Source organism: Gobius niger (genome assembly GCF_951799975.1).
Source record: "Gobius niger genome assembly, chromosome: 10".
Classification (NCBI taxonomy): Eukaryota; Metazoa; Chordata; class Actinopteri; order Gobiiformes; family Gobiidae; genus Gobius; species Gobius niger.
This window is the reverse complement of record NC_136861.1, coordinates 26249911-26274121: the sequence shown is the minus strand read 5'-3', so window position 1 is coordinate 26274121 and position 24211 is coordinate 26249911. Positions and strand designations below refer to the sequence as shown.

Here is a 24211-nt window from a genome sequence, read left to right as displayed (position 1 = left end):
GAAGTGAGGGCTCAGACCACCTGTCTGTCTGTCGGTCTGTCTGTCGGTCTGTCTGTTTACACATGCTGAAAGGCAGCAGCTGGAGAAGAGGTCCTGTTCCTTTGGCTGGACAAAGCAGACATGCTGCCCTCCACAGGCCAACACCAGCAACTACACAACTTCAGCTTTAAAGTGTGCTTGTGCAGTATTTAGTGAGTGGGGTTCAGTGAACTGCTCGTGTTGTTCGTGTCAGGTTTAGTGACATGTTGACTTTCCCATTATCCACTTTGCAAAAACTAATAATCAAGCAATAACTGTGTTTTCCAAATGTTATAAAAGGTATTTTCAGTCTTTGTAGCCCATACATAGACTATTCTAATCAGTGAAGCTGTAAACACAAATCCAGAAGGTGGCGCTATTGGAGTCCTGGTCAGAGTTTAAGTCGACTTCTGGCTTGTCTTTCTTTAGACGATTGCAGTAACATTTCCTCAACTAGATCAACCAGTTGACAATCTTTAAAATCTACAACATTCAGATACAGATAAAAGCCTTTTGATGGGCCCATACATAGTTACAGCTGTTTCTGTCTCATAGAACCCCTTGTTCCAAATACTGAGCACCCCCTTAAAGACTGAGGGTCAGGACAGGCCCAGATGACGATGTGTCGTCACTTTAGGGCATTTGTGCTACAGGCTTTTCATCACGCGCCACTGCACTGCGCTCGGCAACATTACAGCAGCAAAAAACACAGACAAACAGCGACAGCAGAGACTCTTTTTCCACGCGGTGACTTTGTTTCGCCAAAGCTTGGCCAGCAATCTCTATCCACTCAACAAAGCGGGTGGAATAGTTCACTTCAGAAGCTGCAGGACGCCTCATCTGAGTGTCAGGTTAAGTGTCCTGAGAAAAGTAAAACATGGTAAAGGCATTATTATTGTTTTTAATAATTCTTATTATTTCTCTGTCATATTGTACCTTAAGCAATAACAGGCCTAAACATGAGCAGAGACATGGGGCAAAAGAACCTCGCCATGCACTGTAACTTTAATACTTAGTTATAGCCATATTTTTGCACATTTCTTAAGCCATATTTTTTTTTTACTTGTTACTTTACCTAATATGCACCTACACAATGCATATAACGGATGAGAAAGCACAGGTTTCGAGGTTCTCGGTACAGTGACACATTACTAAATAGCCTGTTATGGACGTCTTTAATACTTTTTGAGTTTTTTAGTCCATAGAGTACTAACCTGACACTCTGGTGGGGCGATCTGTCTGCGATCCTTCTCAACACTTGTATAAATGTCTTGACGTGATAAAACATTCCTGGACCAGAGCTCTAGCGAAATGTTCATAGGACAGTTTTATTGTAAAACCATTTTAGCTCAGTTTGGCGCACATTTAGAAAGCTTTAAGGCTGCAATAGGACTGTTCTGGAGGTCCCATTACTATGGCAACCACTGTGGGTTTGGAGAAAGTTATGAATAAATGCCGAAGGGAATGAGCTGCAACACTATTTGTTTTTTTTTTTACCAAAAGGACTTTTCAAATGTAATGATTTCCATGGTTCATGAATGAATGTCCGTTTTGCCTCACCACTCTGCTGATCTTAGGCGCATATTGTTGAGGTCAAACTAACTTTAGTAAGCCAGGGCTGATTTGTTTGTCTTACAGGTGGACAGTGATGGAAAACACGCAGTAAATGATTGAGCCTTGTTTCCAGAAAGTTACTTGTGCTATTTTTGTACTATTGACAAACTTAAGTCCATTTTGTCCATTTGGTATTTGATAAAAAAAAAGGAAAAAAAAAAGCAGGCACTGAATTGGGGAAGAGGTTTCATTTCCCGTTAACGTTTGGTTATTTCTTTCAAAAACAATAAAACGCCAACAGGGTTATAAAGACAGAGGAGGGTAGAGTAGTCATTAAGAATGATCAACTACATTAAAACTAAAGGCTGGAGTAAAAAAGTACTTGGTGACAAAGCGCAAGTATAGAGTTGCTGCTTAACCGTAAAAGTCTGATTGATTGAACAGTGTGAAAGCTTTGATGTTAACAAATGCACCATGAAAATGTATATAATCAATACTTCTGATACAGAATTTATTGAAGTTTAAGTTAATTAAAGGCAACAACATTTGTATCAATTTTATGACCCTGAAAAGTGACCCTGCAAGTTGTGAAATGTGACTACAAACTCGTCTAATACGTAAGAAAGGTTAGGAATGAGTTTGGACCACACTTAAATTTAGTGGTTTCTGCTTTTATCAAAAAAAAAAAAAAGAAAAGAAAAAGTCAGGTATAGGGCCTTTCATTAATTGTCATGTTGACGTGAAGCTTTTGCCTGATTTACTCACAGTAGAAGTGCAGTGGGAGGAAAAAGTATGTGAACCCTTTAGAATTTCTCACATTACTGCCTAAATTCCTCATAAAATGTGGCCTGGTCTTTTTCAAAATCATAAGAATGATTAAACTGTGTGCTCAAACGAATACCACCCACACATCTACATTTTATCATATTTTTTAATAACCATAACATGTAAAGATTCACAAGACAGCATGGAATAAGTAAGTGAACCCTTGTATTTAATAGCTGGCTGGCAAACTGCTTTTCTGTAGTTGCAGATTAGACAAGATTCAGGGGGTGTACTTTCTTATTCCACGTTGTCCTGTGAATGTTTACATGTTATGGCCATTAGAAATATGATAGCATGTAATTGTTTGGGTGGTATTAGTTTAAGCAGACACCGTTTACTCATTCTTGTGATTTCAATAACGATTAGACCAGATTTTATGAACAATTTAGGCAGAAATGTAAGAAATTCCAAAGGGTTCACATACTTTATCCACTGTAAGTGTTACTTAAAGTGATAGTGAAGTCTAAATGTTTGACAAATTTAGCAAAATGTGCAAAATCGACCACCTAGCCTTGCATTTTGATGTTGAGTTGATGTTATTTTCTGAAAAGCCCCTCCTTCCCGGGTCTCAGCGACTAATCAGAGTCTAGCATCCTCCTGCGTTGACCAATGAGACAAGCTTTTCCTGTGGAGCAGCCTGTCTGGGCCAATCAGAAGGGAGGGGGAGGAGCTTGATCGTTTACTTTTGAAAACCCTGTTCCCGCTCTCCTCATTATGCAAACTAAGGAGAGCTTTCTGGTTAAAGAGGGGAGGAATTTGATTGTTTACTTTCAAATTCCACTCTAACTCTCACTTTGCAAACTTACAGACTATCGCTTTAAAAGTATGTCATAAAAATACTCCCAAGCGGTACAGTAACGTCAAAAAGAGTACTACCCGCCTCTGTTCATCTGAAAGCTAATACTACAACGTGTCTTTCTTCCATTCATGATAGCACAATCACTTAAGAGTGGACATTTTTTTGCTCACCTTACTACTCCTCCTATTTAATGAATGAATGTGGAGCTACACTGGCTGTGATGGTTTCCCCAATTCAAATGCCTGTCCTTCTTACAGTACCAGCCACACTACAGTGAAACGCACACTACTTTACTCACAACATTTGGACTTTTTTGCTACGTGAGCGAACGGTGTAAATTTCTTAACATGTTTGATACTGTGGTGTACGTGTCCCGCTCTGCAACAGTGCGCTATAACGGGACGGGACATTCTCCTCCGTTTCTTTCCGAGGAGTGGCCCTTTCTTTCTGTCGTCTCTAGTTTGTGGCTTCAAATCCGATCACAAGCACATTCCTGACTCTTTCTCATGTCCGTGGCGTTGTTTTTTTTCTCTCTCTCGAGCCAGACGCTTTTTCTTGTTGCGACAATACGACATGTGTGTAGTTCTCGCTGACTCACATGTAAATAGCAAAAAGTGCATCATTGTGTTCACGTGCAATACACGTTATCGGAGCAATCTTATTACTGTGATGATTATTGAGGACGATGCCCGTCTTCTTTCTCGTCTTTTCTGTTGTTGAAGTCAGGAGTCAAAGGGAAGCCGATTCTTCACTCACGACCGGGGGTTTGGTGGACGTTTGAGAAAACCCTCTTTATTACTCACTGTATTGTTGTGGCGTTGCTCCTCAGTATCGGTTTCTTTTCTTTTTTTAAACAGTGGGCCTGTTGTTAAATTTGTTGGAAAACTCAATAAAGCAATTCACTGACAAATGTACCATGCTCGTAGTATATTTCCTGTCAAGACGCTATGTCCATGTCAGCAACTCTTTGAAGATGGACAAGGAATCATTGCATTTTTAGAGCAAATATCTGAATTATTTGATTGTCAGGAAATATAAAAGAACAAAAGGAGCGAGGAAAAACCTGGAATTTGTGGAAAATCTATATTTATAAATCTAAATCTGGAGTGTACTTCTTAGTATCACTAAAATAAGAAAAATCTGCAAAACTATGCTAAAAATCACATTTTTATTTCTTTCATGTACATGTAAACGTGACAGCTTCATTATTATGACCGTTCCTTCCCACTCAGAAGTAAATTTCTCTTTTTTTGTTTTATTATGAGTTTCAAACAATGATAGAAGATAATCGGCTGCATATGTGGCATTACAGATTCATCCAAAACTGAATACATTAAAAAGTTGTAAAAGCACTTTGTCAGATTTTTAAGTATTTGGTTACTTAACCAAAACCAACAACTTTAATTTAGTGGTTTCTGCTTTTATCCCAAAGAAAAAAATCAGGTATAGGGCCTTTAAGCTTTGATTCATTGTCATACTCACAGTAGAAGTGTAGTGGGAGGAAAAAGTATGTGAACCTTTTAGAATTTCTGTCTAAAAAGATGGTCTGATCTTTATCAAAATCACAGGAATGATTAAACAGTGTCTGCTTAAACTAATACCACCCAAACATTCACATTTTATCATATTTTTATTGGCCACAACATGTAAACATTCACAGGACAGCGTGGAATAAGTAAGTGAACCCCTGTATTAGACACTTCTTTGGCAGCATTAACTGCTTTTCTGTAGTTGCAGACTGGACGCTCAAAACGATCAGGATGAATCTTGGACCATTCCACTTTACGAAACTGCTGTAGTTTAGCGAGATTCATGGGATTCACTTACTTAATCCACACTGTCCTGTGAATGTTTACATGTTATGGCCAATGAAAACATGTATGCATTTCTTTCACGTAAAATATTCACACTTTAATCAGCAGTTACCAAATACAGAAGATGATGAGGCAAATTTACTTCCAGAACCGGAGAGGGATTCACACTCCATTGTACACACACTTGAAGGCACTTTGACACCGAACTGCGTTTCAGTCACATGGCTTTTTTTCTTGTTATGGCTGCCATTTTGAGCACTTTTTTCCCATCAAAGGGCATTTCGAGAAAGATTAGTTTTGGAATTCTCAATTGCTATGGAAACGGTACTCAAATTTCATCCCTCTTAAATGCATGGACAGTGAAGTTCTCAGACTACGGCCGTGTCTGCATGGCTTTAACTCTCCGGAGAGTAGATCTTGACGAGCTGCTGCAGTTCGCTGGGGTATCCTGTGACGGGGCAGCGGTGGTGGGTCTTGACGTAAGCGTACACGCAGCGGTAACAGAACACAAAGCCCGAGGTGGACAGGACGGTGGCGTTGGTGCGCAGCCTGCGACACAGTGGGCATGTTTGGAGGTACAGCTCGCTCTCCGCCGCGCTCTGATTGGGCGGCTGCAGGTGGACGGGGGGCGGAGGGGAGGGCAGAGCTGTCAGGGTCTTCATGGTGCTCTGGTTGTCTGAGGAGTACCACCACTCCAGGAACTGCAGGAAGAACACCCCCAGGGACAGGGTGGTGGACAGGGACATGGCGAGCCCCCTGGTGGCCTGAGACACCAAGTGCCATGTTCTGTGCATCAGGCTGCGGATAAAGAGGGGGGCAGATGTTACTATCGTGGATTACAATAAAGGAGAACAAATTCTACAAATGGATGAACTTAAACTTTAACGCCTCCAACGTTACCTCTCTCCCACGGGTCCCTGCTCGCTCTCCCAGCTCAGCTCCATGTCCCTGATGTCCTGGGCGCTGAGGCGGGCCAGCCTGACTCGGGCGAGCCACAGCAGAGGACTGTGACTTTTGGCCACTCCGAACACGAAGAGCAGCTGCTGACAGAAGACCAGCGCTTGCCAGGCCGAGCTCACGTAGGGGTATGCGGCTACAGCGGCCCGGTACATCCTCTGCCACCTGCTCTGCCCCAGCCGGATAGAGAAGTCCTCCTCGTCTCTGTGCCTGGCTAGTAGCGAATCCAGTTTGGCCCGCAGGTACGGCACGAGGCACAGGAGCAGAAGAGAGCGCCAGTGTGACATGCTGCTTAGACCGAGCTGACCCCGGCGATGGCCCGACACCCTCTTGAGGCCGTAGAAGTTCTCAGAGAAGGAGGCGCTGCAGTGGGAGAGGAAGTGGTTCTGTAGCAGGACGTCCAACAGCAGGTAGAGCTCGTCGAAGCAGCGCCACAGGAAGCCATAACGGGACGGGTTGGATTCAGCCAGGACCTGAGGATATTTAAACAGATATCAGATATTCAAACAACTTCACATTTACTTTAGTAAAATCAACAGAAGCCATCACTGGGCTTCTCTGACCACAACCGAGGAATACTGCTACTTTTAATTCCACTCCTCATGTCTGTTAGAGCACGTACTTTGACTGCGTGCCTCAGAGCAGGTTTGACAGCCTCCATGAGAGACTCCTGGGCCAGTGCCTCAAAGATGGAGGGCTGCTCCGGGGCCGCATTGCTGCTCAGATGGGCTCCGACTTCTGCCATCATTCATACACACCTACAGGGGGGATGAAAATACAGGTTATGTTATGTATCCATTTCCTTTATTTTATCAGGCAAAACATTACAAACAAATCCGTCTTTACGATGTGGGCCTGGCCTACCATTTTACATAGAGACTGGTAGCTATGGAGGGTATTTTAGAAACTAGATATTAACAAAACCTTCAACATTGCAAATTGAGAGTCAGTACATCTGGCACACTGTGGAGTCCAAAGGTTTTGGTTTAAACAATAACTCAAGTTTCATAATAAAGTATACTTTGCTCTGCCCGATCCTGTCAGATCTCAGAAGCTAAGCCGGGAAGGGCCTGGTTGGTACTTGGATGGGAGACTGCGGGGAACACCAGGAAGCCTGGGTGAATGTAGTCTGTGAGTGAGTGGTTGATGGAGGTCAGGGGGACCGATGGTGCAGATTGGTAGCCTCGCTTTCATCACTCTACCCCAGGGCAGCTGTGGCTCCATACGTAGCTCACCATTACTGAGTATGGTGTGAGTAATACACTTTGAGCGCTTTTTAAGACTAATGCATTATTAACTACTAGAAACTAGGAATAAATAGTGGATCAATATGCGAGCATGTTTTAATTTTTGCTTCAACATACTCATTTGGCGTCAAACTGTACTATTGAAAGTAAAAACAAATTTGACATTCGTTGTTGTTTGACAGAATTTAGAGTTTACTTACGTTTGTGGAAATACACAACCGTTGTAAATCTTCTATTTTGTTTTCTGCCACAGAATCGTGTAAAAGTACAGAGGTACAACGTGTGACCCATGTTGTGTCCTGAGTGAGTGAGTGACAGTTAAGCTAGCACTTACCTGGGGCTAACACGTTAGCTCTGAACAAAAGTACGGTCGGAGACCTGTTCGCCTGCTTGTTGTCCTCGGCCAAAGTAGGTAGAATGCAACCTGCATTGCACTGAACGGCATTTTCACAGCTCAAACAATTGCAATACGTAAAGTAAACAAATGTATCATGTGGACGTTGTATGAAACTGTCCTTCACTACTTCCGGAAACAAACTATTCCTTGCGTAATGACGTCACGATGACGCTAATTTATTTTTCCCTGAACAACGGGCTACATTAACTCAATGTTGTATTTGACATATTTAGTACAGTATTTCTTGGTACTAGTTTCTTGAAAACAAGCAAACAAATGTGCTTGCATTTAACGGCCACCAGGGGTCGCTGTAGAATAGACCATCATAACCTACTTCTGAGGACTTTGTGAACATTCATCAGGAAACATACACTTTCTTCTCTTTGTCTATCATTGAGGAGCTCTAGTTATTGCAAATTTGAATCTCTATATTTGTATGGTTTTCTTTGGGGCTTTTTGAGTCAAAGAAAATAGGCTAGCTTGACATCTGGCCGATGGGTCCCCGGGCGCTGCACACAGCTGCCCACTACACCTTACAGCAGGGGTCCTCAGACTTTTTTCTCTGGGGGCCACATTGTTGTTCCTGGCTGTGATGGGGGGCCGGACCAGGTTGGCTATTACATAGAATTGTATGATCCAGAGCAAAATGCCTCATCGTGAAGTAGATATGACTCGCCTGCACAGTCGTCCCCACGACTATATCCACAAGATCAACACTTGATTCAGGCTCATATTTGTTTCGCTGTAGTGGTTTGCAAAAATAGTAATCAAGTCTTCACACTTTGTTTTAATTTCCATTTATTTATATTTTCAAATAAAACATCATTATGTAATGTGACCAAAGTAATAACTTCTTACACTTGTATTGTGCTTTACAAGCCTGTTCACAAGTTTCTCAAAGTACTGTGGTCATTATTCATTCTCTCAACACTCTGTGGTAGTGAGCTTCATTTACCACGTGGCTATAATGTGTTTATATTCTGATCTCTTATGTAAGTGCCCTCTGCTGGACACCTGTGGAATTATTTTTTATTTAATCAAATTGCCCCCTAGTGGCTGGAATGAGTAAACTGGTTATTTAGTTAAAATATCCTAACTCCGCACAGGAATGGGCTAGAAACTTACTTTTTTTTTTGACATACTCAGGAATTTATGCTCTACAAGTCGGGGGCCGGATTAAATCATCTCGCGGGCCGGATTTGGCCCGCGGGCCGTAGTTTGAGGACCCCTGCCTTACAGGTTGCCCCGATATCGAAAGATGGGTCAAATGCAGAGGACAAATTGTGTTGTACAATTGTATAGTGACAAATAAAAACACCTTGACATATTTCCCTAACGAGACAAAAATATAGATAAAATATACCTATACCCTTACTTTCAGCGGCAATGAATGAACCTTGTGTGACCTGCAGGTGTTTACAGGTAGACAGCTCTAATATGGAGAGTGAGATACTACCATACTGCAAAAATAATAGCCTTCCACTGTGGGGCCGGGGTCCACAGTGATACAAACTAACACACATCAGCTCAGAAAAACCTGATACACTTGTATTCGGTTATTAAATGCAATGTATACATTCATGCTTTTGTTCTGTGTTTATCTAAGTTATGTTTTATGTTTCATGTTTCACTATTGAACCGGAAAAAAAATTCATAGTTTGTGACAATGACAATACAAACATTTCTGATTCTGAAAATGATCATGTTCATTTCAGATCAGGTCAAGAGGTTAAGGATAGGCACTGGCAGGCACGATAAATTGTGAGGGTCTGCTACTTGGGGACCGCTTCCAATTAATTACTCATGTCTTCAATCAGTCGAAAGCACTTCCGTGAGGTTACTTGACCTTTGACTTCACACGCTTCCAGTCCCCCTTGTCATGACTTGTCCTCTTTTCCGGTAGAAGATTGTGACATCATTATTGTTTTTTGCATTAGCAGAGTGCAGTGTTGTAGGGACACCTTAATCCGTTGTCATTTTGTTTCTTTCTTTTCACCTTTGTAATTTTTTTAAACTTTGTTGAAAGTTGAGGGAGGAAACGGCAACCAGAAATGAGGTTACGTACAAAAAATGGCCGTTCCAGACCTGAGAATCAAACCTGGGGCTTTCTTGCTGGGGTCATCTTTGAAATTATACCTAACTATTGAGACATTTTTCTCAAAGTAGACCCTATGTAGTATATAATAATACAATATGTGCTCTTTGTTGACAGAGAAATGTTACCGAAATCCCATTTCATTGGCCCTGTACATGTGAACGATAGGTCTGTCATTGGGAAGATGTTACACTGTCGAGAGTCAATTCCTTTGACACTAATTTAATTAGTTAAATCCCCCCTATCCCCCTATCCCTCCATATTATACGCCTATTCTATCACTTCTCCTACAGTCCAGGTCGTCTGATAACAACAACCTGGTAATTTGTAATCTGAGCTGTGTCTATGTAGTTTTATTCCTGCTGCTTTGCTGGCCTTAAGTAATGATTTCCTCACAGGTCCCATACTTTAAGCTTGAATTTCTAACTTCTTGTCTTTACAGGGCAAATACAGGAAAGTAAAAAGACCAGTCAACTTGAATGCTCAGACACAGTATCAGCTTGCCTGAAACCTGCGCATTTTGATCTTTTTCAAAAGCAAGTTGCTTTTTGCTTCTAATTGATAAAACAGCATACTTGTGTTAGGTGTTTCATCCACGTTTTGATTTAATTTTGAAGTTTGTAGTTTCTGGTGAGGTGCAAGCTTGCACAGAAGTGTCAGAGCAAGTGGTGAGAGGAGATGGAGGCTGTTCTTCACACTTTACCACTTCCCTCAGACGCCTACTGCACCTGCACTTTGCTCCTCAGGGTAACAGACACCAGCTGTATGTGAAGGAACTTGTAAGATATAAAAAAAAGAGAAAATAAATAATGTTTGATTCTATATGCACTGTTTTTCTTGTTATTGGAAGATGAATGCCAGAGGGTGCTCTAGACACAGATGGAGCATTGAAAGCTCCTCACAACTTAAGAATTAAACTATATTGTACCATGGTGAGTCAAAATAATGATAACCACTTTGTCACTTTACTTTATTATTAGCTAAGCCATTTCAAACAAGCTAGAGCATTTTAGAAATACTTTATTGTGAACAAATACACATTCGCAAAATGTAATGAGTGCAGTTCCTTTAGATAAATAAGATAGTTTGTTTAAAGGTGCATTATGCAACTTTTTATGTGAAAAATAAAGTTGATATTTGTGCATATTTGACATTGTAGTGGCTGTATGAATGGTCAGCATGGCGCCTTTACTTTGAATCACTTTAGTCTCTACAACGCTCCAGGATCAATTGTTTTGTAGGTTTTCTGTTGAGAGGGCCCATCAGCAGCCTTCCAAACAATCAATCCTGGAGCGTTCGAGAGGCCACTGTGAAAGTAGCCGCTGGGTCATATATATCAACTTTTTTTTCTCACATAAAAAGTTGCACAATGCACCTTTAAGTTATTAGCAATATTATTTCATTGATATGGACGGTTATTAATGTGACTAACTTCGTGAATACATAAAAAAAACTGAGAAATATCAAACGCATGTGTAGAGGAGCAGACCCAGGAGCAGCCCGACAGCGTTGAGGTGCTGTGTGTCCACAGAGCTGTGCACAGATGTCCCATCTGTGTCCCAACTGAACAGGGGACAGGAGTTGGACATGCTCCCCCTGCTGGTCAGTAGGACTCCAGAGAAGGTGATTGTTTTGGATTCTCTATTGGCCCAGGCACAGCTCCCAATACGCTGCTGCATCCACACCCTGTCCCCGCGCCTGAGGGAGACCATCAGGTAACACGTGTTCAGAGTGGTGTCCCCTCCGCTCACCTGGGGGAAACACGGACACATTTCACTTTGACTGTTAACCTGATCAAATCACTGGAACTGATCAATACTTTTGCTATAACCATTAAGTCCACAAATACAGTTGACTGGAACCGGATTTGTGCCCTTTTCTAGTTGACTATTTTACTATTATTACTTAGCTTTTCATGATATTCTTTTTTTATTTTTTTCTGAAATCCTTAAACGCTCAGCTCTGGTTTATTAATCCTTACCTGTGCGTGGCAGACACTGGTTGGCGCGTTGTTGACTACAAAGTGCCACAAGTTGTTGAAGCTGCCGCGACAGAGCTGAGCGCTGAACATAAACTGGTAAATGCCCATCTGTGGAGCTGTGAACACTCCAGTCTGGTTGTTGTAGCCTGAGCCCTGGTTCAGCAGCACCTGGTTAAAGACGATTGGGTCAAACTCTATCTCCCTCAGCTGGCCTTCGTACGCACAGAAGAAGACAACAGCGCTCCCTGGTTCACAACACACATGTCAGAGGATATATAGAACAAGGCGGCTTGTTTTACATTGTCTGCATTGTCAAGTTGCAAGGAGGAACATTCTGACTTTTTCAACCCAATTTAAGAAAATCTAGTATTTTGCTTTTTAGAATTTTTTTGGTATGGCAGTGCAATCTTTCTGTTAGGACATTTATTCATTCATTTTCAGGATGTACATTTTTGACATACCTTGCGTGTTTGCAGTTTCAAAGGGTACCTCCAGAAAGACATATGGATCAGTAAAACGTCAAAACATTTGGTCACATTGATTGTCAAGTTACTTACAAATTTGACGGATGTCACCACAGCTGTTCTAAAGGCCAACAACACAGCAACTTTAGCTGTGAAACGACACATCTGTGGATAAAATATGATAATGACATTCAATGAAGTTTGTAGAAAGGAACACATACTGCTGTACCTTGCTGTTGCTCTTATAGTGGATTTGATCGCTCATTCACTGTAAGTCCAGGAGTAGTGGCTCCGTGCCCAGTGAACAAAGTCCCCACACAAGTTTGACTTGCTTCTGTCAATAGGCCACACAGACCTGAGTTCCCGGAGGGTCCCTCGGCCATTCACAGCAATGACTGTCCTCCAACTGTACAATTGGTCAATCATGAAGTGGTTGTGATTCATTATTCAAAACAATCAACACTGCACCTGCGAATAATAGGACTTTGGTCAAGTCTTCTTAAAATGACCAGGTTTGGGACCATGTGAAGTGCTTGATTCTGATTGGTTTACTCATCATCTGTAAATTTCCTGTTATGGACGCCATTTTGAGCCATTTTACAGTTCAAAAGATAGAATATTTAGACCAGATGTAGTCTTAGTTAACTAAGAAGTACACTAGTACACGAACAGTAACTAAGGGGGGCGGGGCTCAGTGAAACTTCAATTGCTAATGATTCTCATTTTACTCACTGTTTGACACCATCAGGAAGTAAAAATCCTATGCCAGAGCTTTGCAGGACACATAGTTTGCTTGACGAATTGAAGTAGTTACTACAGCTTGTCCACATTTTTTTCATATACCTTAAGACAACATTGTACACAAATTCCGATAAAGATGAACATGAAATATGAAATAAAGTGTTATAATTACTAGGATACCTGAAATTTCCATATACCCTCACTCTCTATTCCATGTAAGAAGTACATTTTTTATAGCAGGGTTTTGCCAGTACTGACTAACTTGACATGATACCAGTAATGATTATTTGTTGTCCTGTTGTGCTCATGCTCATTCTAAAGTATCTATTATAAGATTCTGTCCCATTTACTAGGATTGGCCAGTTTTGAATAATATAAGCTTGACATTGGCTTTACTTGCTTTTCTCTTTATCCAGTTCATGGTTTTAGTAACCCTCACTAACCCCCCCTGTGTCCTCTACTGCCCCTCTGTAACGGGAACTTGACTGTCTAGTAACCGTAACTGACAAAACTAAGCTGTATCCTATGCTGCCCGTGATTGGTTCAGGTCATATGTCACATGTACAGAATGAGCCAATCAGATCGCTCTGAACTGTTTTGAATTCAAAAGAGAAGTGTTCGACAGCCCTCAGTGTATCATCAGCAGAAACAGCAGAAATTTATTTCTCATTAATCGACATAAGGTGAGTGTGTCTTTGGATATATTTGTGTTTGCTCAGAGAGTTTGATGTATTGCTACTATTTTCAATAATTTTTCATATTTGAAAAATGCAACAACGTCCTTGCTCTACCTTATAACACATTTATTATTTAATTTGGTGACCACACAGTGGCCTGTCTAATATTAGTGATACAAATTTAAGTAGTAAAGCTCCAGACCTGTCATTTAAAGACAGAAAATAGATACTTAAGGGTAATTTACTAAGTGTTCTTGTGCAAAAGTGCAGCAGCAGCACAGTAATTTGTGTATTTTTTACTCATGGACCATTTACATATTAGCTTAAACCACTGTGTGTTTGTTTATCCTTATTGTCAGTCCATAGTCTTTTTAACCTGTTTTTACTGAGCTTACTGATTGTAATTCTTTGTTTTACAGAAATCTGAACTGCTGTGAAAACTTTGAGACCATCTCAGCATCCAGGCAATAGGTAAGACGGCACTCATCTTTATATTCTGATAAAGTGGCCATAAGTTGGATGTGAAATAACATTTATGAATGCTTTTGTGTGTGTCCAGTGTCAGACTGAAGAGCAGCTGTTGAAGGATCTGCTGAGACTTGAGCCAAACACACAGAGGTGAGACAGAGTCAGAGCTGAGATGTTTGGATGAGACAAAGCAACATTTTACCTGTAGGTTTTGGTCTTGCCATAGGGACTCACAACTAAAGCATTTTTGTTCTTTTTATGTCTTACAGAAAGCTGACCACACTGATGAAGACTTGACGGTGATTTACAAAGATCCCCTTCCTTCTGCTGTGAGTCTGCAGAACCTGCTGCATGTGCAGAGTCTGTGGAACCTTCTGAGACACTTCAGCTCCTCGTCTTCATCGGCTCATTACAGACTAATCCACCTGTTTGGACTGATGTGAACTATAACTGCAGAAATAGAGATTTTCAATCATTAATTTCACCAAAAAATGTAAGTGTTTTAATGTTAAATAAATTGACTTTATAACTACACTTTGTTTTGCTTTATTACAACATTTATATCTTGTACTAAATTTAAAACTTCATTAAGGGGAATAACCAATGAACCATTATGGGAGCAGGAATATTCCAGTAACAATTACTAAGAATAATAGTACAGGTTAAGGCCATATTTAAGTAATCAGTACTCGGAATTCCCAGTTGCCAGTACTAACATACTGGGCGGCACGGTGGCGCAGCGGTTAGCGCTCACGCCTCACAGCTAGAAGGTCCCGGGTTCGATTCCCACCTGGACGGGGCCTTTCTGTGTGGATGTTCTCCCCGTGTCTGCGTAGGTTTCCTCCAGGTACTCCGGTTTCCCCTACCACTAAAAACATGTACAATAGATTCCCCTCTGGGGCGAGGACTCCCCTGAAAAAGAGATTCTTAATCTCAGTGGGACTATCCTGGTTAAATAAAGGTCAATAAAATAATAAAATAACATGTCTAGTAATCAGAACTTGTATCATAAGTAATGGACACTGTGAAAGCCCTCTTAATCATACTAGCATTACTAGTAATCATGGCTTAACATTGGCCGTAATAATTATGCATCGGGTTTACAACTCATTCCAAGTAAGCGCAATTAGTTGGAATTTACAGTGCGGAAAGTGCAGAAACAGAACCTACGTGAGTGGGAAGGAAAAAGATACCTTCAAGATATCGCCTTAGATGGAGACTTTATTGCCTGTCGACATTTGAATGCTCAATTTGTGAAATACACAATCATCGCAAACAGAATGAAATAATGAAAACATTTACACACATTTAAGAGTTCAGATTAATGCTTGTTTTAGCCAACATTGCCAGATTTCGGTGCCTTCAATGAGCATGTTCAGAGGATTACAATTGGAAATCAATGTTGGACACCATACACATTGACAGTTACTTGCAGTAAACAGGTCGAGACCCCTTCAGGACGGGGGACTTTGCGCCTGCGTGTGCGAATCAGTGTCCCAGTTCCTCCCGCGGTTCTTCTTCCTGTTCCTCTCGGCCATCACCAAGGCTGCCACCACGGTCACTACCACCGTCACCGTTATGACCAGTACAGTCGCCGTCTCAGCCATGCACAGCCGACTGTCCACCCAGACCAGAGAGTAGCCGGCCAGCAGGGGGGGCTCATGGCACGTCACGTTACGGTAGTCGTCGATGTGGAGGTGACGCACAAATAAGATCTTACTGAAGACGCGGTGCAGGTCGCAGTCGCAGCTCCAGGGGTTACCTGTGGAGGGTAGGATGCAGATGTATATGTTCTTAATAATGACCTTTATGTTCTTTGAATACGATGAAGGTATAGGTGCTGCATTAGGCCGCAAGCTCTTCTAAGTGGGCTGCAGACCAAACAAAACAGTAGCAGCTGTGGTAGCCTGTTCAGTCCTGCCACAGTGAGAAAACCCTGGAGTCTCATTCAATGCCAGGTCTAACTGACTGAAGAGCAACTTAATCCACCTGGAGGCTGAACTCTCCCCTACCTCTGCTGCCCCCTATGTGTTATCTGTATTTGATATTGCACTGTAGCTGATGCTAATATATCTAATTTTAAGGTTACCATGACGACTAGTGGTCAGACTATGGGACTACTGTTTTGTTTCTGTTCAATTCATAATATGTGAAATAGTTGTCTCTTAACCCCTGCCTTAGCCGAGCACATCTTCTCCAGTTTTACCCAAATCTAAAAGCATTCCCGACTGGAGATCTTACAGCCTATAAGCCAGAGTTAAACCTAATTTGAAAGCTAAGACCTTTAAAACTCATCTGAGCTTCTTTCTTGGTTTTTTTTGCCACGTTTTTGCCACGTTCTTGTCCCATTTTTGTCCCATTTTAGTTTTTTTGTGTAACGTAAGGGATGTGTGATCAAGCCACAACAATGTGACTAAAACACGTCAAGAAAGCAAGAAAAACAAGGTGAAAAACCAAAAACGACGAAAATCAGACTGAGAAAGTTTAAATTACTTGAATTAGTTTTGTCGGTCTTAGCTTTCAAATGAGCCATCACACTGACCTATAGGCTGTGAGCTCCAGTCGAGAAGCTTCTAGATTAAGAGGTTAAGAGGTTAAAGGAATAGGCCACCGTTTTTACATACTGAGATATGCTCTTACCTCACTTTAGCCGAGTTAATATATCCCCGTCTGGTCTTTGTCCGTGCGCTCTGTCACGCAAACGGAGCACATACGCAGCCTCTCCCACATGTCACATAGCTCCAAAAAAGCTCACGATAGAAGCTACCAAGCTCTTCCACGTGTTCCCTATTTAAATAAAGTTACGTGAAGTGTTTTCATGCGAAGTATATTTACACAGAAATGTAGCATGTCGATTTTATAAGCAGATAAAAAGGAGGACTATATTGTGAGGCGTAATGATACGAGGAGCAAAACGTCCGCGCAGTAACTCCTAAAGGTTATTGACGGAAGTGAGCGGGGGGAAGTCTTTAGGAGTTACTGCGCGGACGTTGTGCTCCTCGTATCATTACGCCTCACAATATCGCTATATGACATGTGGGAGAGGCTGCGTATGTGCTCCGTTTGCCTGGCAGAGCGCACGGACAAAGACCAGACGGGGATATATTAACTCGGCTAAAGTGAGGTAAGAGCATATCTCAGTATGTAAAAACGGTGGCCTATTCCTTTAAAAATACACTGTAAATGGTAAAAAGTTTAAAAGTGTTAAAAGTTATTAAAAATACATTGTCAGTTGTAACTTGCCACATGACGTTAGTTAGTTGGTAAGCGCGGTAACAGATGCATTATGGGTCAGAATTCTCTACAAGGTTTACAAGGCACATATGTTAAATATGTCTACTGAATGGCACATTACAATGCAATATGTACTGTACTAGAGCTGAGAGTGACAATGTTTTGTTTTGTTGTTTTAGTTTTCACTGTGTTGACAATGTCCAAAGACAGAGAAAAATTAAAGTGACATCAAGACATCACTATCAGATGTGGGCCTTTATGTCTTGTGCAAAACCAGTACAGCTTTTTGCACCAAGTCTGTCAGAGTAATGTCATTTTAAATCACCGAATGTTTTCTAATTGACAAAAAGGAACAATATGGAAATGTGGGAAACAACTTGGGAAAGCACTACTTCTTCCTTTCTCACTGAAAAATCAATGCAGACCTTTATCTCTTCACTTCATGTAAATATTATCAATGTATAAAATAGAGCAACTCGCCCGTCTCGGCACTGACAGTGTGAATCTCTCCCTCTTGCATGATCCTTTCAAAAAGCCTTGTAAAGAAGGACAATAGTACCTGAGAGCTGGATGTGAGTGGCTGTGGTGTGCAGGCTCATGAAGGTCTTGAACCTTAGGTTGTGCAGATTGTTTCCGTCCAAAGCTAAAACGGTCAGACTGTAGAGAGGAGCCAGAGCATCGCTGTCAATCTGCGAGATGTTGTTGTAACTCAGCCGTAGCAACTGCAAGAGATTGAATGAACTTATGGTCAAATGCAATGGGTCCAGAAAGTCCACTGTGTGTAGGTGTGATGAGCACCTCCAGGCCTGGAAGCATGTCCAAACTGCCCTGCTCCACCACAGTCAGCCTGTTGTACTGCAGATAGAGGTGTCTGAGTCGGGACAGCCCCTTCAGCACACCGGGACCCACTGCCTCCAGCTGATTGTAGCTCATGTCAAGCTTCTCGAGGTTGTCCAGATTCTCTAGGCTGGAAGGAGTACATGAGAAATGTATCAGACAGATAAAAAAAAAAAAAACAACCATGTGAGATTGCCATGTGTTTTATATGAAGTATAAGTTCAAACGTATATACACATTTTCCATCAAATAGGGCTCAGCAAAAGTAATTTACACTTGGGTACCTGTTTGGAGGGATGCACTGTATGTAGTTGTGCTCCAGCCGCAGTTCCCTCAGGGCCGACATGCTGGTGGAGAAGTCCGCTGGGATCGTGGTGAGCAGATTCCAACTCAGATCCAACTTCTCCAGGAAGTACAGGGAGAAGAACGCCTGCCACGGGACACAGGCACAGGCTTAATCCGACCACCTGCTCATTCATGCAGCTAGATGAGATTGTAATCCTTTTCATTCTTTATTTATTTACTTTTAGCCTAATCGCTTTGACCCCAACTGACCGCACTCTTGCAGTTTAACCCCCTGTAGTTCTGGGTAAAAAGCTATGCTGATTATGTGGCGTCGTCGCGCTGCTCTTTATACAGTTATGCTGAATTTAAAACAGAAAAATACTCTTTTTTTTTACTTGTTCCAAACCCAAATTGATTTGTTTGAAAGAATGTTAAAATAAGCATAACCTAAAGAGAAGAAAAAAGCCTAAATGCTCCACAAACCAGTAGTTCTTAAAGGCGCATTATGCAACTTTTTATGTGAAAAAAAAAAAAGTTGATATTTTTATGTGGGGAAAAAAGTTAATATTTGTGCGTATTTGACCTTATAGTGACCCAGCTGCTGCCTGAGTGGTCAGCATGGCGCCTTTACTTTCCATCACAGTCGTCTCTAGGACGCTCCAGGATCAATTGTTTGGAAGGTTTTCGCTGCTGACGGATCCTCTCACCAGAAAACCTACAATTATCATGTATGCTGACGACACGGTGCTATATGCACATGGCAAAACTGCGGAAGAAGTCGCTCAAAAACTGACCAATGAGATGGAGAAAGTTTCTTTGTGGCTGAAAAACTAATGCCTCACCTTAAATTTAGATAAAACTGTTTCAATGTTTTTTACAAATCGACATAAAATACAAAATTGCCCGAACATTTTAATTGATGGACAAATCATCACAAATCCAGGGCAGGTAAAATATTTAGGTGTCATACTGGAACCAAATTTAGGCTTTAAACAGCACATAAAAAAGTTATCAAATACAATCAAATTTAATATGGCACAGTTCAGACACATTCGAAATTCCCTTACGATGGAGGCCTCAGCAGCCTACCTAAATGCAATGATTGTTCCACACTTTCTTTACTGTATGACAAGTTGATCACAGGCTTGTAAATCTGCCCTCAGGCCACTTGAGTCATTATATAAAAGTTCTCTAAAGATTCATGATAAGAAAGGCAGACGATTCCATCACTGTCAATATCCTCGTAAAACACAAATTTCTCAGCTTTGAAAATTTGATAATCCACACAAGTCTGTGTTTGATGTATAAGATCCTCCATGACATGACATAAAAGAGTTCATCTCTCTTGGCTCTGAAACAACAGCTCGACCCACTAGATCTACAGTGCGAGGCGAATGCAGGATCCCGAAACGAAAGACAGCACTTGGAAACTCTGCTTTTTCTTGTGTGGCCGCTCGTCAGTGGAATAAGTTGCCCACAGAGCTGATAACAAGCACAAACTCTTACACGTTCTCACGCCTGGCAAAGAAATGGCTCTTGTCAAATCAAACTTGCACCCACATGTGACCGGATGTATGTGTGTGTGTGTGTTTTATCTGATGGTTGTGTATGTGAAGATTTGCTTTTACTATTATGAACTTGGTCAATGTAAATGCCATTATCCATGTATGCATGATGTTTTTATGTACTTTACTATAACATCAGTCTGCCCAGGGACTACGGGTGGAAATTAGCACTTGAGCTATAACCTGGTACAATGCATCTCTCCCCTTGAGGTTAATGTTTATTGTACACTGTCCCTGTTTTTCTAAATAAATAAACTAAACTAAACTAAACTACAAAACTATTGATCCTGGAGCACCATGATGGACAGTCAAGGTGCCATGCTGACCACTCATACAGCCACTGGGTCACTCTAAGGTAAAATACGCACAAATATAACCTTTTTCCCAGATAAAAAGTTGCATAATGCACCTTTAACAGTATCTTAAGGATTTGGAAAACATCAATACTGGCAAAATGTGTGATGCTAAACCAGCATGATACTGTCATCGCTGGACTTGACTAACACATGAAATAAAGACCAAGCGTGTTCACAGAAAGCACTTGTCTACCTTGGGCGCTAAGTCTTCGATCTGGCTGATGCTGAGGTCTAGCACCCTCAGGGACCACAGGCCGACGAAGGCGTGGCTGCCCATCTCCGTCAGGTTGTTGCCTCCCAGCTTCAGCAGCCAGGTGCCGTGAGGGAGGCCTCGCGGGACATGCACGAAGCCCTGGTCCTGACAGTCCACCAGGTTGGCATGCTCATAACAGAGGCACCGCACTGGGCACGAAGGGGAACTCCGCAGCAATGGGAATAGATATAAAACAGTCAGAAGGAAGTGGACAAGGAAAAGAGGATTCTTCATCGGCACCAGGGGGATGGAGAGATGTTGAAGTCGTGAAACAGTGGCTGGAGAGGAGGTGAAGAGCCGTTCGTGAGACTTCTCTTTAAATTCTTTTATTTAGCACATCTGAAAAAGAAGAAAATGGAGATGTAATTCAGATCAGAAACAGAACAGAAACTTTGAGAGAGAGCGGGTCATCTTGTGATCGGAGGGTCGGCGGTTCGAATCCCGCAGGTGCCCACTGTCGTTGTGTTCAAGACACTTCACCCACCTTGCCTGAAGAATGAATGAGCGTGTGAACGGGTCAATTATAAATATACATGCATAAAATACAGAAAAGTAAGCACAGGATAATTTTTTTGGCATATTCAAAGTATGATGAAGTACCAAGTATTTTCAACTCACCTGTTTTGCTGAAGAAAATAGCATCCTCCATTTTGTAACAGACCCACAGGTATATTTGCCTATGCGGGACACGGACTAAGTGATGGCGAGACGAGAGTGCTACTGCAGCTGACGGGAGAGCGAGAGTGGAGCGAGCAATGTCTTAATCCTCTAATCCCTCCATCAGCAAATGTCACTGATTATGTTCAAAACTCTGGCAACTGCTGTGTTCATTATTTCCCTGTGTCTTACTGTCCTCATGTTAGTCAATAGCAGTGTGTCTGCTTGGTGTTGGGACAATTTTCTTCTTTGTCAAAAGACTTATTAATTTATGACTCAACAGGGAGTCTAAGGGCCTTTCCCAGGAGCCTAGATTCTTTTTCTTTTTGAGAATGGACTATTTTATTTAAAGAGGGGGTATTATGCTTTTTTCAGCCACATAGCACCAGTCTATAGGACACTACAATGATGACGAAACCTTCTGTTGGTCTGTCAATGCAGTAAATTAGAATAACTGCCTTGTATAAAATTGCTCTTTCAAAATGGCGTTAGCAAATGACTTGAAATAGGCCTCTGTCTCTTTAAAAACCTCTGACCCTTTCCGACACGCCCCCTCCACACGCTGTCTGTGGCATCACAACAACACTCCGCTCGTTGTCTCAAGTATTGAAACTACGATCGGTGCATTTTAATTTTTATTGTTGGAAAGGACCTACTGTTTATCACTTTGTGAACAATGGCCACACAGGATATTATTTGGAGACGAACCTTCCACACCGGACGCTTGGAAGGGGCTCTTGCCTGAAAAATAACTGCTGTTTGGAGGCTATCTCTTTGCATCTGCCATGCCCTATGGATCTCTAACTATACCCCCATGGACGACACCAGGATCTGCAGGAGCCCATACGATTCAAAGACGGACATTATCTGTGCAGGTGGACAATGGTTTTTCGAGGTTACCCGTTAGCTTGTTATAATCGACTACAGCTCATTGTTGATGAAAAGTCTGTAATAAACCACAAATGTGTAAAGCCAGGCTCATTGTGTGATCATCGTAAAGGCTGCTTCGAGTAGTTGCCGGCTTTATTGACGTTATTTGTGCATAATATGCTGCCTGTTTTCAATGAATGTTGTGAAGGTGAAGGTTGTTAGCTTGTCGCGGCTAATAGTGCCTTAGCTCCGAGAGAAACCACTCGGCTACGACTCACTGTAGATGAAATGTGAGCAATAAACTACACAATCAACAAGCCAGGCTCCGTGTGTGATCATCATAAAGGCTGCTTCAAGCAGTTGCCTGTTTTAGTGACGTTTTCAATGCATAATATGCTTGTATTCAGTGAATTTTCCCGTTAGCTTGTCGCGGCTAGCTTGTTAGCTCCGGGAGAAAACCACTCGGCTATGACCCATTGTAGATGAAATGTGAGCAATAAACTTCCAAATCAACAAGCCTGGCTCCGTGTGTGATCATTGTTAAACGGTTCTTTATGTGTGTGGTGGTTTTATTGACTTTATGTGTGCATATCTCTCGTTTTCACGTGATGACTCGAGGTTTAGCTTAGCATTAGCTTTCTCCGGAGGCTCTGTGCATCATCAAGGCCCAGCGCAGAACCAGACACTGAAATAAGCGTTCTTGTCACCGGTTTTAATCCTGGGTGTTTCGGTAACAGAAACACTGATGTGTGTCTTTGTAAAAGTCTGCTGTGGCTCCGGTTCACAACACATGAAGCTAATCATCCATGATGACTCTGTTTACATCTTAGGGCTAGACACTGCAGGGAGGGGGTTCTGCTGAGGAGCAGTGGTTGGTTACTCGGCTGGTGACGAAAGGTCGGAGGCGTATCCTGGAGGTCGAAGGCGTTTCCTGAAGGAATCAGGCGTTTTATCCCTAAAATGGCTGCCATCAGAGTTTCTACAGATTACTCGAAAATACGTGAATGTGCCAAGGCAACACTTCAGGCATGGTTTTAATGAGGGAATGACTTAATAACATGATGTAAAGCTTGAAAAAGTCGATTTTGCATAATAGGCCCCCTTTAAACATGTATTTGATCTCTATTGTGTATAATAATATACTTCTCAAAATCATCTTGCGTCAAATTAAATTCACTGCAATTAGCTGTCAATATGAACATAACATATCATTTGCATAAAATATAGCATACATATATATATAATCGTAGAGCTACTGTATGTCAAATGACAAAGCGGCTAAAAAGAAATAGGCACGCACATCTTAAGGCGGTGAAACCTGCGTGCTGGACCTATAATAAGAATACAGTGATTTAAAGGAAGGGTCCGCACAGTGATACCATTTAATGGTGTAAGAAACTACTTAAAAAATTGGGAGCTTTCACTGCTGTGCGGACCCTTACTTTAAATGGCAAAGCAGACCATGTGTTGATTTAGCCTGGTGCGAGCCAGACTGATCCTCCTTGTTAAAAGATACAAGGGGGTAGTTTGGTACTGTGCAATTTGAATTTCGCTGAAAAAAATAAATAAGAGATTGGTTTAATATTTGCTCTTTTATTTACGAGTGCTGTTGGATAATAATCTGTGTGTCTGTTAGGCTATATATTATGTGTTTCCTTTCTTCATATTTGCTGTCTGCAGATAATCTTGCCCAGTTTTGGTTATTTTACTCGTGGTGCATATCTAATCAATAGGTCAGGGCAATGTAAATGTAACTAATTTCAGCAAAACCATTGAAAGTGTCCAGTGTACCCTTTTCACTTGGTCTGGTGTTGTTACAGTGCCAATATTGACCTTACCTGCTGGAGGAGAGGGCTTCCCCGGCTCCACACAGTGCCTCCTCTGTGTGTGAAACCAGAGAGGGCAGCATTCCTCACCCCTACGTTCAAATAAAGACCTAAATACTTGCAGAAATTATCCCGGGTCCCTCTGGGAATGAAAGTCTATCCCCTTCAAGGTGGACAACAGTGTCTTTGTGAAGCCATGCTAATGCCCACAGCTGATGCAGGTCCTTGCAAACCCGGGCATTCACTGAAAGTCAGCCGTCAGACAAGACCGGACCAGATCACATGAAGCTG

General features: G+C 41.8%; 2 protein-coding genes and 1 long non-coding RNA gene across 3 annotated transcripts; 1 reads left to right on the top strand and 2 right to left on the bottom strand.

Annotated features, from left to right (window-relative positions):
• Nucleotides 1-2779: 2779 nt before the first annotated feature.
• On the top strand, nucleotides 2780-4042 carry LOC306968558. The gene is made up of 2 exons (XR_013793267.1): nucleotides 2780-2837; nucleotides 3206-4042. It is a non-coding gene; the product is annotated as an uncharacterized lncRNA (long non-coding RNA).
• A 999-nt stretch (nucleotides 4043-5041) lies between these two features.
• pex12 (peroxisomal biogenesis factor 12) lies at nucleotides 5042-7738 on the bottom strand. Its single transcript, XM_079564261.1, has 4 exons — nucleotides 7549-7738; nucleotides 6590-6725; nucleotides 5911-6440; nucleotides 5042-5808 (listed from the first exon to the last, which is right to left on the bottom strand). Exons 2-4 carry the CDS (start codon nucleotides 6713-6715, stop codon nucleotides 5406-5408), a joined length of 1059 nt encoding a protein of 352 aa, XP_079420387.1. The 5' UTR covers nucleotides 6716-6725; nucleotides 7549-7738; the 3' UTR covers nucleotides 5042-5405.
• A 7753-nt stretch (nucleotides 7739-15491) lies between these two features.
• Nucleotides 15492-18242, bottom strand: LOC306969586 (uncharacterized protein; the record flags this gene model as incomplete). Its single annotated transcript, XM_079565249.1, has 3 exons — nucleotides 18070-18242; nucleotides 17831-17993; nucleotides 15492-15799 (listed from the first exon to the last, which is right to left on the bottom strand). The coding sequence occupies exons 1-3, from the start codon at nucleotides 18202-18204 to the stop codon at nucleotides 15492-15494; spliced, it is 606 nt and encodes a 201-aa protein (XP_079421375.1). The 5' UTR covers nucleotides 18205-18242.
• Nucleotides 18243-24211: the final 5969 nt, after the last annotated feature.

Excerpts from the sequence above, each read along its gene's own strand:
- pex12 (XM_079564261.1), bottom strand. The coding sequence starts at position 6,715 with ATGATGGCAGAAGTCGGAGCCCATCTGAGCAGCAATGCGGCCCCGGAG. Across the intron at positions 6,441-6,589 it reads CTCTGAGGCACGCAGTCAAA|GTCCTGGCTGAATCCAACCC; the intron begins GTACGTGCTCTA and ends AAATATCCTCAG. Across the intron at positions 5,809-5,910 it reads CAGGGACCCGTGGGAGAGAG|CCTGATGCACAGAACATGGC; the intron begins GTAACGTTGGAG and ends CTTTATCCGCAG.